General features: G+C 55.9%; 1 protein-coding gene across 1 annotated transcript; it reads left to right on the top strand.

Annotated features, from left to right (window-relative positions):
• Positions 1 to 257: 257 nt before the first annotated feature.
• Positions 258 to 630, top strand: ColSpa_02106 (uncharacterized protein; the record flags this gene model as incomplete). The annotated part of the gene is given in 2 exon segments (XM_049268318.1): positions 258 to 305; positions 319 to 630. The coding sequence occupies 2 exon segments, from the start codon at positions 258 to 260 to the stop codon at positions 628 to 630; spliced, it is 360 nt and encodes a 119-aa protein (XP_049124275.1).
• Positions 631 to 16,728: the final 16,098 nt, after the last annotated feature.

Raw genomic sequence — 16,728 nt, 5'->3', positions numbered from 1 at the left:
CATGGTCATTGATCGACATTTTCCCTGTCCAATCGCTATCCATTCGCGTCTCTCGCGTCTTCACGCCCTTCGTCCATCTAACCGTAGAATCTGTCGTTGCAATGCCTCCATATCTCAGGTCACATACGGTGGGGACCCTGTTACCTATTGTATACATGAGCATACGTAGGTTCGGGGAGGAGATAGATGGAAGATACGGGAGGTGGAGATAGGGAGCGGAGAGGCCTGGGCCTGGGCAAGAGCATAAGACCAGGGCCATGGAGGCATGGCAAGGCGTGCATGATGCTGCAGCTGCAGCTGCTGATGTACGTTTCGTAGGACGGCATGGCGGCGACGAGCGTTGCAGTGCCCGGAGAGCCCAGTCAGCGAAGCGCGAGAAGGTCGCTCAAGACGCCCGATATGCCGCTTCAGCAGGCGCTTGCCTTGCCTTGCGTCTCCTCACCTTGCCCTTGGCATGTCGTGCCCATACATCGCCAATGCATCGCCATGCATTGTCATGTCTCTGCCAACACGGTGACGCACACCCTCACCGTCGTCGAGGTACACGAATACACGCACGCCAATGCTTCGCTCATTCTTCCTTCTGCCGAGACACTTTCGACAGCGATGGCCGTCAGTGCCGTGAGGTAGTGACATCGCGAAACGATATGAGAGGAGGTTCGATTCATGCCCGGCGTCATGTATAGACAAGCGTGGCACTCCCAACACCAGAGCAGGAGCCGGGGAAAAGGACCTGCTGGGACATGCAAGTCGCCCCTACCCTGCCGCAGGCGAGGCGAGTCTCGGGGTAGGTTAGTTGCAGTATGATGTGCGTAAACGGCTGAATCCATCATTACGCTGGAAAGTCATTCGAGATCACCCATCCGGGTTGTATTGGATCAATGAGGTTCGGAACTTGAGCCCACACGCTAGGAGGAGCCTCTCCAACCCCAGCATCGATCGATGGGAAGCTCCGACGCAAGAGGGCATCTGGGGGTGGGCAAAGTCCCCGAGAATTTGGTCTAGTGAGAGCAGTTAGACACTGATCTGCTTCTCCTCAAGGTAGGTACGCTTTCTAGGGTACGGCTTCTCAGGGTACGTAATGCAATGGGTGTAGATCGGCCCTATGGGGACGGTGATCCCACATGCAAAAATGGGCAAGTTGAGAGAGGTGCACCGAACCCGAACCGCAAACCGGACAAGACTTTGCAGGAACCACCAAGAAGTCTTTTGATTTGCCCGTCCCCCCCTAAGAAATCCCAAGACTTCCCGAGGGAGGCTTTCAGGTAAAGCTGAGAGCTACCGTCTTCGTCACTTGTCAAGGAGGAAACCAACCTGAACCTGGCTGGCACGCCAGACAGAAAGCGGCCCTCCCAAGCCAGAGGCCCACGTCTGCCGGTTCAAGGTACAAGATTTACGACGCACACCACGCAGAAGTCGCGCGAGAGTGAGACAGAGAGAGAGAGAGAGAGAGATTTACGCCTCATTGCTTTCCATCGTCGATTCGCCCTCCTGGGGCCGTTTCTGTTCGGACTTGGTCTCCGTGGCTTAGCCGCCCCTTTCCTAGCGGTGCCACCAACGGGCGTACTCGTGGAGAAATTACCACGCTAGGCAATTCGCTCTAGCATGGGAAAGAAAAGAAATCAAGCACAACCCACGTTCGCGGCGAACCCCCCCCCGCTGCGGCTATGACTTGCAGAACAAAAGCAACAAGGGGAAGAAAAAAAAGAAAAGAAGAAGGATAAAACAGGAGGAAGACATTAGCACCGAGGACGAAAATAAAACGGGCCACATGCGTCTAATTCGGCCGCCGTACCACCGTAAAAAACTCCGTCTAGGACGACGCGAGGCTCCGCAAACGGGGGGCGAGGGGAGCGGGGCGCCATTTTCACGAGCGTCTGGAGGAGGTTTGCGTGCTCTATCGGCCGGGAATAGCTTCGGGGACTTCTCCGTGCCGACTACCACCGCATCCCATCACCTCACACGCTTGACGATGGCGACCCTGTGTAGCCAGCTAGCCAGCCAGCCCACTACGGGGACGTGAGTCGCCAAGGAGAGTGGTGTTTGCAAAAATCTTGCGGCGTCGTCTTGCAGCTGGAATACACCCCGCCGGAACATACGCCTCGTCGCATCCGTCCCACCATCTGGCAAACGTTTATCCAACAGCAAAAAGGGGGGGGGGACATCGCGGCCGAACCGCCAACGCCTGGATGTACAGTCCTCTCGCCAGGCCGCAGTCGTTGACGCAAATAACATTTTCCAGCATCGGGGCATGTACTTTTGATTCTTCACGTCCTTGTTGTTTTTTCCCCTGGCCCGATCATGACCACACCCTCCTCCGCCTCCTCTCCTGCGTCGTCACCCCTTCGGAACTCCTCCGGTGAGTGGTGTGTGGTGGGTGTGGGATGTTCTAGACCCCGTCGCACAACCACCAAACCTGCCTGCTATCTCGCTACCGTGCACCCGAGCGTCAGCAATAAACATCTTGTACACTCTTGTCGCTGCGTTCCTCGGCGAGCTGCCTCGAGACGGGCCTGACGACTAACGATAGGGACATGAGAGGGGAGGGTCAGAATCAGAATCCGACGAGGCCCGTTTTGGACCCGCGCCTGTGTGTCTCCCTCTCCCCGGTACCCCTTCCCCGGTTCCCCGGTGTAAGCGCTACCCATCGTCTGTTGCAAATCGCAATGGCCCTTGCCGCGGTCGTCCGCGCGGGGAGACGCACACCATCGCATCTTCGCGATGCGTAACATGGTTTACACGCCCCTATGTTTGGCCTCGAGGGAACGCCCATAGCTCCCGATCTCCCGACCTTCCGGCCGCCCGTTCTACCAGGGCAAGCCAGGTACAGACGGGGCAGTCGGAAGGGACAATGGGCAAAAAAAAAAAAAAAGACGTCGAAAGCTTCCCCGGACGAGTTGCTCAGCAGAAAACTCTGTTCATAATGTTCCATGTTTGACGCCTCCCTTGCTTCGTCGAGAAAGCCAGATTGGAACCCCTCCGCATCACAGTCCCATCTCGTCGGCGCGGATGCCTGGAGCTGTTGCCGGTGGCGCGGGGACAAGACCTTGGCAGGGCCCACGATGCCCAGGCACTACACTACGGTCAAGGTTTGGACCTCAAATCACGGCTGTAGATCCCTATGTGAAAAGACGCCGAATGAGCCCTGTACCACCAGCGTCTGCGTTCTCCGGCCCCAGCCAAAGCCGTAGCCGCGGCCTCCGGTTGAGGCTCGTTCGGGCTCCGCCGGTGGGTTTGTTCGTGTAGGTAGGCGCTCGTTCGCGAATATCGCGAACGGCCCGTTTAGTGAGACAAACATTCTGCCCGCGTCCCTGGAACCTCCCCGCGGCGAAGCTCGACGTCAAAATGCACAAGGTTTCGTAGCTTACTCCGAACCTCTGTAGCTTAAGGAGAGACGAGCCTCAATCAAACGCGGTCGGCGAAAGCTTCCCCCCGCGCTTTGCAACTCACACGGGGCTTTTCCCCCTTCCTTTTGCTGCCCACACGGACTTCCTTGCGGAACGTGGCAAAGCGGTTTGCATGCTAGACAAACCCCGCGCCAACTCAATACAGGGAAGTCCCTGTCGCTGCTGACCTTTGTCTTACCGACCCCAGAAACTATATGTGGTTCAATGAGAAGCTCAAACGCACACCCCAACGTCTGGGGAAAAGGAGACACATCAGCGATCGGCCTCGCTCGGACCAAGCTGGGGCGTGCGACTGAATGTTGCACAGCCGCTGATGGGGGAGGGAAATGGGACGGGCATGTCGATGTCGGGGGACGAGGATCGGCGTGCGAATACGGCGCACAGCCTGAGGGGTTAAGTTCCAGATTCCAGCCGTCCAGTTCCATACCACAGTTGATCAAAGCTGGGGGCGGGGAAGCAATTCAGCATTCCGGTCGAGAGCTTAGACGTAGTTCAGCAAGTGCTGTTTGACACCGACGTAAGCCCCCGTGCCAAAACGACGGAAAGAGTCGGTTGTGTTCGCTTCCGTAGGACCGCCAGCGTCACGGACCACCTCCGGCTGCCAGTCGGCTTCCTCCCCCGTGCAAAGCCTCTGTTTGCCCCGTCTGCGTCGACCCTTGATTTCCGTGCCCTCATTCGGACCGGCGGCTTCAAGAGCCGCTCCTTGCAACGCCTTCCTTGGTGCTGCTCTCAGAGAGGTCAAAACTAAAGTCTCTACTATCATACGATAGTCTTGCTAGTGCCGTCCGTAATGAACCTGGCCAAGCAGCATACCACTCCAGACGGGCTGGTACCTTCCAGCGTGGTCTGCGGTTATGGCCCGCTTGGTTTATCTGGCATGCCATACACCCCGTCGCAATGACTCTTGGCCGGCACGGTCGGAATCCGCTGATATGCGTGATACCACAAAGATAGGCTGACTTTGGCTCCGGACTGCAAAAGGCAGCTGGTATCCTGATATTATGACGTGGGCCTGGTGGCAACGCTGTATGCCCCAGACAAGATGAAGCCAACGCCGCTACCTCCCTACATTTGCCTAGGAGAACAAGCCGTAAATGACATTGATGACGGAGGGGGGACCGGCCCCTCCCGTTTCGTCTCATAGTCGCAGCTGGGGCGAATGACGCCGCACTCACTTTTCGGATGTGCGGCACAGGGCTCGGCCGTCGTCAGCAGAGTAAAGCGCCAGCTCCAGCCAAAAGACGACTGCCAAGCAAGCTTTGGTCTGTGATATCGGGTTGCCAGATGGGGACGTTACCAGGCTCTACTTGCAGGTCGCAGCCGGGGAAAGGGCGGCAATGCAGGTCGTCTCCATACTCGAAGCGACTGGGGGGGATCCGGTGGACCAGGCCTCCAATATCACTTCGAGGTGGAGGGACGACTCCAACGACACCATGTCGCCAGATCCTGTACAGATTTCAACTAGTAAAGGGCCGAGGCTCTCAAGATAAGCTCACTGTCTGCGGAGACGGTGTGTGCCGAGGAAAAACGAGGTGTATCGCTCATCGAGGCGCCGAAGCAAAAAACACTTCCCGGAAGGTTGACGTGAGCTTCGTCGGAGCGCATAGGCAAGGGCGCGGTATCGCGTGTCTCGTTGGGACGTTGGACGATACGGTTACCTGATCGCCGCGTATCCGTGGGGGGTGCTTGGCTTCGGAAGATTCAAGATCGTCGTGATAACGCGGTGGATAGATAACCCTGGCTTGTCTCGGGACTCCAGCCTGCAACACATGTCTGCAGACGGAGTTGCCGCAAGGCTGCGGCGCCTAGCTTGTTATCCTCCCGGCCGCGTTGCTGAAAACAAGCGAGGCAACAACGCTTGCCGGAGGGGACTCTATCCACTTGGGCGCGCAAAAGCCCGAGGATCGCCGAGTTTCACTACGGCCTGCCCGATGTGGTTGTTTGCAGGTATCCCATTACAATAAAGTCGGGCGGGTTGGCTGTCTTGCGGCTCCAGGTGTAAGACAAACATTGTGCAAAAGGTTTGAAGACAAGAGCGGAAGGCCGCCCCACCGAGGCCCCATAAATCGAGCTATGATAGTGCCCTGTCAACTATATGAATTGATGCGGCGCAAAAGCAGTGGCGCTCCCGTTCGTGTTCAGCGGCAAGCAAACCGCCATCGTCGGTGCTTATGGCCCTTCATTGGGCGCGTCACCGTCGACCTGCGCGGGCGAGGCAGCGTGAGAGTGGGGGGCATTCCACACAATGATAGATCCCCGTTGCAGATTTGTCGACTCTGGACGCAAGAGGCTCTCCCCCGAATAGATGAGGGTCGTCGCAAGTGTGACATCCCTGCGGCGGCGACTAGGATTATCTGCATCGTGGGTAGCATCTGGCAAGCCGCTAATTTGATAACACTGCATCTGAAGTGCCTCAATGTGACCAGTCACAATATGGAAGACCTGAGATCTCAAGGATGTGAGCCCTTGCCCACCTTACGAACCACTTTGGGCGGAGAAACGCAATGGTTAGCGAAGAGGTGCATGCCGCCAAGGTAGCAAGCAGCGTTAGTTTCTGGCTTCGACCGTCTCAGCCAGGAATATATACGGATATCTGCGCCAACATGGCCGCCCTGTATGCACGAAAATCCCCGATATTCAACCATTGACCTTTGCTCTGATTCCAAATGAGCGCATCCGGTGTAATGCCTTGATAAGACGACGGGCAAATTGGGTGATGGACAAGTGACGTGACAGCGGCGCCTCGCTTGCAGCAATCCCTTGGCATCGACTTCGATAATCGCGGCAAGACGCCAAACCCAACGGCTTCAAATCAAACTGGCGTCGCGCAATTTCAGACATTTCAAGAAAGAGATATGGAACCGTAAATAATTTTGTACGCTTACCGACCAGCTTAGCAAACGTGGTGCACGGTGTCGGCGTCGAATATCAATATAGCAACAGGATCGGCACCACAGTCATTGCCGGATCCAACCCTGTCTGTCTATGTGCTCGGGTCAATTTTCTCTCTCTCTCTCAATCTCTCAAGACACTTGCTCACTGGGAATTTTGCGTGTGATCTCCGTGTGGTGAGAGCCGCAAGAGCTTGACAGTTGACTGTGCGGAGGGTTAGCATTGCCATTAACCAAATGCCCTGTCAGAGTCCATCTAACAGCGCTTTGGCCCGGACGAAGTTTGGACTCTTTAGTGACTCAAGTCCGCCGAATTGCGCTGAGACATTGCCGCAGTGAAGATTAGCCGAGTTGCCACGCCGATCAGGGTCCTGATTGCCGCATGGCACCCGCTAAGAAGAGAGTTTTGACGAAGCGAACCTAGATGCCAGGGCGGCGTAGCGGTGGTGATTCCGGCCCATTCTTTGACCAGTGGCCACTGCACGTCGGCCGCGCCCGGACCGATGGGCGGGAGACTTTGAGCGACGGCGCAGTCATACGGTGTCCCAGCTGATACGAATGAGGAATGCTGTGCACACCCAGGCTTCCCCCCTAGACCTGATTCGCCGGCATTTGACTAACGCGAAATTCGCTCAAAGCCCTGCGAGAACGAAAGCCCGTGCTCTTGGGCCAGAGATCAGCCGCAGGGTTGACGGCCGAGCAGACTTGCAGTGCTGAGACGTGTGTTGTGCGAAATATGGCTGACAGTCGTATGGCATCGCCCGTTGGATTGTCCAAGATGGCTGGCAGATCCCAGGGAACAGAGGCCATGACCAATAAGGAAGGCAAATGCACTCGCTCCATTCCTGGACCCGATATCTTGTTACAGGCGTTATTTTCGCCCTTTTCTTGCCTCTGAACCCTACTACCCAGTCGCCATGCTTTCGATGTCGCGGATCAAAGTGCCAACTGACCCTTGACCAGCAGATGTTATGCATAGCCGCCGTTGGATAAGCCCAGAAGGGCGGATGTTCCTCTCCGTTGCTAGGCGGGCTTCCGAGGTCTGGCGTCCCACCACCGTCTCTTTAGTCGCGACAGCAACAAGCAGGACGCTGGTGGTGTGGCTTGCGTTCGACGGTGGAAGGCGGCATGGCTCGGAAGGCCTGGCGCTGTCACTGGCTGGGCGGGGCTGATGCGGTGACAGGGCGAGATTATGGCGTCGTTTTGGATGTAAGAGGGGCTGGTTTACCACCCGCCAGAGATGCGGGATGACCGCCTGGCTGGCTGACTAGTCGAAATACGGGGTCACGTAATGCAGAATGGTTGAGTTTGGTAGGTGGCACGGCAGTGGACAGCGAATTGTCCACAGAGGTGCAGTCGTCGAGGTCCGCGTTGGCTCGGCCTTGCCTCCTGCCATGTACTCTTGAGCAGCGAGTAGCAAGGGGAGGGAAAGGCGTGTTGCGTTACAGCCAGGCGTACCGTACTGCTGTATGCGGATGGGACGCCGTGAACTCTGTACCCCTCACTGCATCGACTTGCGGCGTCGCTTCATCCTTTCAGATGCTGGGGAAGGCCATGGACGAGGCACGGTTTGAAACACGCGACATCGATTGGACGACTCGAAGCGGCCGGCGAGCCGCGGAGAAGACAAGGTAATGCATGGCAGGGTTGGCCAAGGCTGGACGGCGACCAGATAGAACCGGCCGCCGGGCAAGGCAGCTCTCGCTGGAGGTACCTAGCTTTTCCCGCATCCAAAGCTGCCACTGCTTCCTCTGAAGGTTTGTGGAGAAAAAACAAGAGCCGCCTGAGTTTGATGCGCGACGAGCAAACACCATCGACTGGCCATTGCGCCAAAGGTTCGTGTCTGGCTGGACGGGCAATGCCCAGAGTCTGGGGTGTGGAGATGCTTCAGATGGCGGAGGGAGAAACCGGAGAAGAAGGAAAACTGGGGAGGGCGAGTGTCGGACGAAGTCGGGTTGGGTGTGGCTGTAGAGAGATAAAGAGGGAAGAAGAAGAAACCGAAGTGTAAATGGAGGTTGTTGGAACGTGCGACCATTCGCAATACCTTTGCCAGATGGTGCACTGGCTATGTACACGTAGGTGCAGATGGCAGGTTTCAATGCATTTGCACTTCAGCCCGCGCGCAACCGCATCACGGCATAGGAAACACAGCCGAAGGTATCTATGTATGGTCAGTGGGGCTTCCCTTCTTGTCCAGTGTCTGGTAAGCTTGACTGCTTGGACGGCGAGAGCGTGGTCTAGACCTGCTCGACCGTCACAGCCGACGGCTCAACACCATGCTGGCCAGCAGCGTCCCTGCTCTCTCGTGGCCGTTGGTTTCCTGCCCCCGAGGTTGGAGATGCTACGGGCAACCCGCAGGAGGAACCCGGCGGGAGTTCGTTCAGTGAGAAACGCCCGTTCAAACAGTTCTTTGTCCATGTTACCATGGTAAAACTTGCCATCGACAGTTGAACGGTGGATGCTATTTCGGAAGAAAACCAATCCTGTTGCGCGAGACAATGAGAGAAGGAGGATGGCGGGGCGGCGGGAGGCAAATTCATGGCCTTTTTTCTTGTGTGAAGATCCACACCATCGGTGCTGCTGGGACCTGCTTCCTCGGCCCTGAGTTGCTGCACTAGGTAGGCAGGCAAACAACGCTTCCGAGTCGCATTGATGGTGCTGAAGGAAGCAGCCCGCTGGGTGAGTCGGACGAGTGCGAGTTGCCGCCTTGCGCCGACCAAGTCCGGGACACTTTCTTCCAGCCTCATTTCCGGGGTCCCGAGTCGCACTGCCGCGTCGCGCAACATAGACGGTGAAGACGTGCTCCAGCGAGCGAACTCTCTCCGCAATTATCGAGGGTACAACTGGGTTGGGTAGGCAGCAAGACCCGCGAATACTGCAAGATGCCGGACCGGGGGTTTTTCTTGTTGGTTCTTTTTGAGCTGCCGTTGACCGGGACTTGCTGTCCACGGGGAACCTGACTCCCCAGAGCCAAGCAAGTCGATTCAATTCCCTATCTTCCCCGTGGAGCCCCGTATCCTCCAGTCAAAAGGAAACCAGGGACCAGTGCTGTCAACTGTATCGGAATGGCTCAATTCCCATTCGCCCATCATCTTATCCAGACTCCGAATGCGTCAAACGCATTCATCGAGGGAGCTTCCGTAGCCGCAACAGTGACACGCGAGATGCCACGACAAGAATAGCCTGCGGTTTCATGAGACGTCTCTCTGAACCTAACCTGAAGCCAGCTCGGCGTGCTTCGGATCTGGGCAACATCAAAGGTCGAATCAGGCGTCGCCTCCAATTGGCCTCCTGACTGTGGCATTGCCTTCAATAACCATGCTTTTGGCTTCGCCTCGTCCCCTCCCCGCGCCGTGCCCGCACATTCTGACCAGCCTACGCCTTGCGTGCATAGCATGCTTCTCCCTGGCTCAGGGTGAAGCGATGATAGCACTGACCAAGTTAACTTTGCGTATACCCCAGAAGTGTTCGTCCATGTGTGCCCGAGTCTTATCAACATGATGATAAGCAGAGACATACTCGCCGCCTACATGAGCGGGGGACACTGGGGAAGCCGATTATGCCTGTGAATGGTCGTTTGCGGGAGTCTATGGGCAGTCACAGCGCCTTGCCAAGATATTCTGTTACATAGTTTGATAGCTCGAAATCGACATCAATCGATAGGCCGTGAGGAAAGGCGGTTGGCTTTCTTGGTATCGGATGCATATCTTGAACCATGTTGAGTCGACGTTTGGTTTGACCTGCAGTCATAGTCTGTCAAGGATTGATCTTCCTGGCAAAGACCCTGCGCTTCTGACTACTCCAGCCACTCCAGCCCACCACATCCGCAGCAGGGGCAAAAGGTGAGTAAGAAACGGGCGAAAAGAAAGGACCTCATGTTTCTTGATCGAGCTCATCAGACGCGCACGAGGTAGGTATACCGGTTTGCGCCAAGTGGAATGCAAAGCAGCCGGTGTCTTCCACGGTGGCTAAGAAAACCTGAGTGCAGTGCAGTGGTGCGTTCGATGTTGTGCAGCTAGTGATTAGTTGCAGTACCCTTCTCAGATATGATCCTGTCGATTGGTGTACGTGCGCTTGTGTAACCGCGACTACTCGAAGAGGCTGGAAAGCATCATTGCGCCAGCACTTGCTGCATGGAAGTTCATGATGGCCGCCGGCACCGGCACCGGCACCCCTTGCCGTACATGTCGGGCATAACTTGGGTGACTTGAAAGGAGGTTTACCGTGGGGTCTGGTCGTCAATTTGAGCCCCATCGACGCATCATCCAAGTTTGCTGACGGTCGACGAGTTTGCTTGAAGGTTTGCAACAACACTCACTGTGATGCTTGCTTTTGTTGTGTTTTCTAGATGCTCCTAGCTGTTCTGTACTTTGGGCAATTGGCGCCTTGGACCCTTAGGCAGCTACTGCGGAGACTCGAGGGGTATTGTCTGTCCTCAACAGAATGTCGATCGATTCTGACATCCACAAGGTGAGGCTTGAAGCTTGAAGCTTGAAGCTGGTGCCCCTTTTGCCATCGAGCGTGACAGTCATCCGAAAGTGACGACCAACGAATCCATCTCGGCGGCCTGGACTTGGCTGATCTGGGACAGGCGATCATCAATCCGGATGAGTTGGTTGGCGCAGACATGTATACTACCGGCTAGGAAGGCCATGCTTGCTCGTCGTCGTTGGTGCTGCCATGACGGCAAAAACGTGCATCAAAACCCATGTCGTCTTTGCGTTTCCATCCTTGCAGGGCTCGAAGCTGGGGCCATTGTGGTGGGAGGGGGTGGAGTGCGGGATCGGCCCTTCGAGACGTGCAGTAAGTCCAGGGCATCGAGATAGAACATCGAGATGGCCTATCTAACTCGAAGACAAGAGGAAGCCGGTATCTGACGCTAACGGCACTGATGGCATGACGCAGGTGTCACTGCGAAAGATAACATCATAGCTTGGCTCATTGGTGGTGTCTTTGTTTGGGTACGAAGGGTCCGAACATACACTACAGAGACGACTTTTACAGGAATGCCGCAGCTGATCGACAGGGCGATTACGGAAACATTTCTGCCATAACATAGGTTCCCCAGTCCCCCATACGCTTGCGAGTTTGCTCCGGGTCCAATGAAGCTTGGCGAGGGCGGCGGTTAATGAGAGGAATCAAGGCGGAGACTGGCGAAATCGCGGGTGTCCCCAGTAGCCACGAGGTCATGGATGGAGTTGTCGTGGGGAGCGTACACTACGAAGACAAGCCTGCAGGCTTATTGAAACTGCGGACACTCGAATGGGCTGGACTGTATAGCACGGCCGGCTGTGCGGGGTTGGCCGAGACGAAGGCGAGGTTTCCGCTTTCAGCACACGGTGTTTGTGGAAAGAAGGTAGACAGCCTGTAGCCTGTCGTCAGAAATTCGACGAAGACGAGAGACCCAGGCAAGCTCGCACTCTAGGGAGCAACTGGAACAACGTCTTGCTACTATTGACTTACGACTGGCAGCAGGAAGGGCCGGCGAGCAAGTATCGTGGCTGTCTGCTGTTCCATTGCCGTTGCCTCCGGGAAACAAGAGGCTGCCCTGCACAGAAATTGTTAGTGAGGTACTGGCTGCCCCGCAATGTCCAAGTCTATGGCACGGTAATCTGCTGCGTCGAGTGACATGTCTGTCGACCCGGGGAAAGGTTCCGGTCATGCGCAAGTCACCGTGTGGGGCAGTCGCATCCAAGACCCATATCGTCGCGGCGAAATTGTGGGACAGCTGGGACCGACGACTCTTTCCAACACACGCCCCTGCCCTCTTTTTTTTCCTTCCCACTCTACACTTGCCTCACCTTACCTGCCAGCCACAGCGCCTGCCTGCCTTGCCGACAGACGCAGTAAGGTGAGGCGCTGATCGTCGCCTCCTCCTTACCGTACAAATATACCAGGGAGAGGGAAGCAGGACATTGCGAAGCGGCGAACATGTAACACACCGCAAAGACGCCCTTGTTGACTTCCAGTGCGGTCCCAGATCCACCTTTCAGCGTCGACCTCCAAGTCACTGCATGTCGGCTGCTACTTACATCAACACCAGCGATTTAGCCAATGGCCCATGGCCGATATCAACCGACTTTGCTCGACTCCGAAATCTTTATAAGTTCTGTCTGGACCATCCGATGGCGTAAGATCAGCAAGGGAAGCCCCACGACTTGCATACCCGAGGAGAAGAAACGGAGATAAAACCCTGCGCCAGAGTTCAAAGCGAAGGGTGCGGAAGAACCACAGGCGCACACAAACTAACTTTGATACAAACGCACCAAAGACCCTTGATTTCCTTCGCACTACATTCGTCAACCTGATATCAGCTTTTGGCCTTCTTCATTTGTTGCTTTTCCCTCCCTGCCCACCCACTGTCGCATCCATTTCACTCCTGTCTTGGACTCCACCTGGGCCACACGGTCTTTCGGCCTGAGCGGTAATCCCGTCGAGCAGACCGGCGACCTGTAGCCTAAGGAACCGGCAAGGCCCAAGACGAAAAACCCGCGGACACACAGACACCATAACCCAAAGGCGAGACCAGAAGGCGCTGCGAAAATTGCCCCTGCCATCCGAAAGGTCTCGACTAAGAAGGCGGGGACCATGTTAGTGGGCATGGCAACGTGGAAGTTGACCGGGACGCGAAAAGGAAAAGGAAAAAAAAGTTTTTGAAAACATCACCCTACCAAACTCCATCTGGCCTTCCTGCTAGGATGTTGCCGACAGCCCCCTGTCATTGGAACCAACTTGTCGCCTTGCCAATTTCGAACGTACCGAAAAACGGGCAACGGGGCCCTGTTTCGTCCTCGCTTGCCTGGCATGTCCTGGGCTGCAATCGGATTGGGGTTAGGAATTGGCCCTGCCTTGAGCCCTCAGACATTGAGGCGTCCGACCAACTGTGAAAAATAACTTGATCAGGGTCATTGGCGACTATCACAGCCTATTCGTTCTCGCTCTATCGAACGCGGAGTGCCTTTGGTTCTGTCACCGAGGCTTTACCGTGCTTGAATTTATCAAGCCAAGGTGCATATCAGCCTGCGAGGGCCGCATTATGTATAGAGAATTGACCCAACAGGACCTAGGACAAGAGTCGAATCCATATCAAAGCATTCGAAGAGACGTTGGTCTTTTCGGTTGCGTTTGTCCCACCTGGCAAACCAGACTCGTGTCTCACGCACTTTGCCTTGCGAGAATGGATTATACCTGGGGTGGTTCGGCTAAGAGACAAACGTCTCCATGTCGGGGTCTTTATGTCAGGAACGCGGGTCACCTAACCGGGTGTTCATGGCCTGTATACGGCTAAAGGGCAGAGATCAAATGACCTAGAGATCGCCGGCGAGCCTCGCTTCTTTGGCCGTCATTCCGACGCTCATTTTCCAGGTACATCATGGTATTGATTGGGGCATGTATCATCATCTCGTCACCTTGTGTGTGCCTATGCTCAACTACAGTTTGTGCTGGGCGCACTTTGTTGGATCCATCCGTCTGCACGCGCTCGGGTGCTATCATTAGCACTGCTCCCTCGTCGTCCATCCAATGTGTCGACGCATTCCGGGGATTGCGACCTCCACTTCCCCAGAACGCCTCACCGGACGCATTTCGCGTGCTCCTCGGTCTAGGCACAGTGTTGAACGAGCGTCTCGCACGCACACGGTCTCTTTCTGCTCTGGTCCCGAACAATCAGCGCCCATTCCCTGCTCCGCCTTGGTGTGTCAGTCTCCTGAAGCACTGGCATGCACACATTTTTCCAGCTTTTTGGGTTATCCAGACTCTGGTGTCTGTTCCCCACGAAACGCACGAAGCGGTGTTTTACGATCAACAGCAGACTGTCTCCGTCGCCTCTCGCACTTGACTTGGCTCGCCTCCCTCAAGTTGCCTTAACCGTTCCTCGACCCGGATCATGCTGCGTGTCTCTCGTTTATCCCGTCCGCTGCCACGCAGGCTGTTCAATGGCTGCCCGGCATCGGTCCGTGCTTGGGATAGCTCTGGTCTCCCTTGTGTCCCCGAGGGAGTGACTCTAGGGTTGCTCTTACCATCTGAGACGTCCCTTGAATCTGGAGAAAGATGCATTATCCCGCCTCCTGGTCTCCTCGTTTCTGGTGGACGACTCCTTGCGAATTCCTTGCCGTGCGACTCTCTGGCCAATCACTCCACCGTACACTGCGCGCTGCGTTCAACCGCGCCGCCTCGCCGTTTTGTGTCTTGTCCGTGTTCACTCTTGCATACCTGGCTGCGGACAGGCAAGTTGCAGCAACAAAAACACCATACAGATATATATTATGCTTCGTCCCCGAACCTTCCATCCCGGGAGTGGTTCCCCCATCATCACCGCGTCGGTGGACAAAATCGGGCAAATAGCATCGAGGTAGGTACCGGTGTACTTGTTTCCCTCTTGCACCCTTTGGCGTCTGCACCTCGAATCTCTTCCCCCTCCTTCGAGCCACTCCCACTTGCACCCCAGTTGTCGGTCTGGCTGCAAGCTGCCACACTTGCATGCTGGGTGCGTGCATTGGCTTGCAGGTCTGATAAACGCTTGCGCAGCGCAGCATAGCGTAGCGTTGCGTTGCGTCGAGCTACTCCCACCACTGTTTGGTACACTCCACACGTCTCTCTTTCTCTTTTTCTCTTTCTCTCTCTTTCTCTCTCTCTCTTTCGCTCCCTGTCCTGCTCCCCCTTCTGTTGCGTTCAGTCTGCATGATACCTTTTTCTTGCTTTGGATTCACTCTGTTCTTGCATCCGTCTCTTCATCTACTTGGCGAAACGGATGCTGCGTACATCCAACCGGCCCATCCCACACAGAAGCTACACCGGTCTACTCCTCAGTCTCTTGTACCGGTGGTACCTACCTAGTGTACACGACATAGTGTACATCGTACACAGTTGCCAGAGTACGTACCTCCCCAGGCCATGCCATCCGCACGTAAGGAGCCACCTTGTACACGAAGTACCTAGTGGCGTGCCGGACCATGGCAAAGTACTTTTTGCGCATCGCAACAGAACCGCACATTCACTTGCTGCTTTCTCGCTGGTAGAGCCCCGGTCCCTCTCCCCGGCCAAGGTCCATGTTCACATCCACGTCCACGTCCACGTCCCAGTCCCCATACACATCGCCCATTCTCATCCCCAGAGCGTCTCCAGTCCGTCTCTCCCAGTCGTCCTGTCCGGTCTCCCAGACTCGCCAATCCAATCCAGGTCCACACTTCAGTCCATTCCCAAGCCAAAAGTCCAGAATCACATCGTTTTCACCTTCTGGCTTTCTCTCCCTCCAATCCGAGCCGGTTCTCGTTGTCTTCTCCACACAAACCTGGCCCCCCTGCACCCCCCTACAACTCCTTGCCCACCATCACCCTTGCTTGCACCATCGAGCCCTTTCCCGAATAATAAGACGCAAAGGCAAAAAAAACTCTGTGTCTCCCACACACCCCGGACCGTCATCTCCCACGCCCCTCTCACTCACTCACTCCCATTCTCGCTCTCTCCTCTCTCTCTCTCTCTCGCTCTACCTCTGCCTGCATTCTGCCCCCTCCTCCTTTGGACTTGGACCCCCCACCCTGGGTTTCCAGTACCTCCTCCGTACTCCCCCCCCTGCCCTTCTTGCCTTGTCGTCTCTTGCCCTGGCCGTGTGTCTCTGTCTCCCACTCTTTCTCCTGCCTCTCCTCCTAATCCACCGAGGGACTCCACTAGGCGGGCGAAAGAACGAGACTTGCAATCAACTTCTGGGCTCGAACGTGCCGGTTGTCGTTCCAGTTTCTCGATCCGCTTTCCTCTGGCTCCATTTGCTCTCCTTCTCTACCCGGTAGTTTTTTCTTCTTTTTGCTTTTTACCTTTTCCTCTTTGCTACACTGTCTGTTACCTAAGTCGTCGTCGACTAAATACCTAGTTCGTACCCTTACTCCATACACCTCGGGATACATCTACCAACCCTTCCCTTCCGCCCATCCCCTCCCTCGAATGCTGCCCTTCTTATTCTTCCTCTCCACCTACCCGACTCGAACCAATATATACATCCTACTCATACCCGCACCTCTTCCCGCTGCCGCCGAGTCGGCCAGTTCTTGACACCCGCTTGCGTTTCCAAATGCTGCGATATCTGTTTCTGCCATCGCCTATCCTCGACCGTCGTCACTGACCCTCACACGCGTTCTCCGTCAGTCCAAGCCAGCGCCAGCCAGTTCTGCTCTTCCGTTTCTAGGCCGCCCTACTCTATACTACACTATACCACACCTGATCTAAACAACTTCTCCGCCTTTTTTCACACTGGCGAATCCCCCGCGAATCGCTCCAGTCACCGCCTTTGTTTCTTGGGACGCCACCGCGCTAGGTCCTGAGCCACCGAAAACCTGCACGGTACAACCAACGGCTTGGTGTAGAACGAATAAGAAAAGGGGACCGACCGTCATCCGTCAAAACAGACAGCCCCCCCCCCCCCCCCCCCTTCCCTCTCT

This window comes from Colletotrichum spaethianum (assembly GCF_022836535.1).
Source record: "Colletotrichum spaethianum MAFF 239500 DNA, contig04, whole genome shotgun sequence".
NCBI classification, from domain to species: Eukaryota; Fungi; Ascomycota; class Sordariomycetes; order Glomerellales; family Glomerellaceae; genus Colletotrichum; species Colletotrichum spaethianum.
Note: the sequence above shows the minus strand (reverse complement) of the source record. Positions and strands in the feature narration are given on the sequence as shown.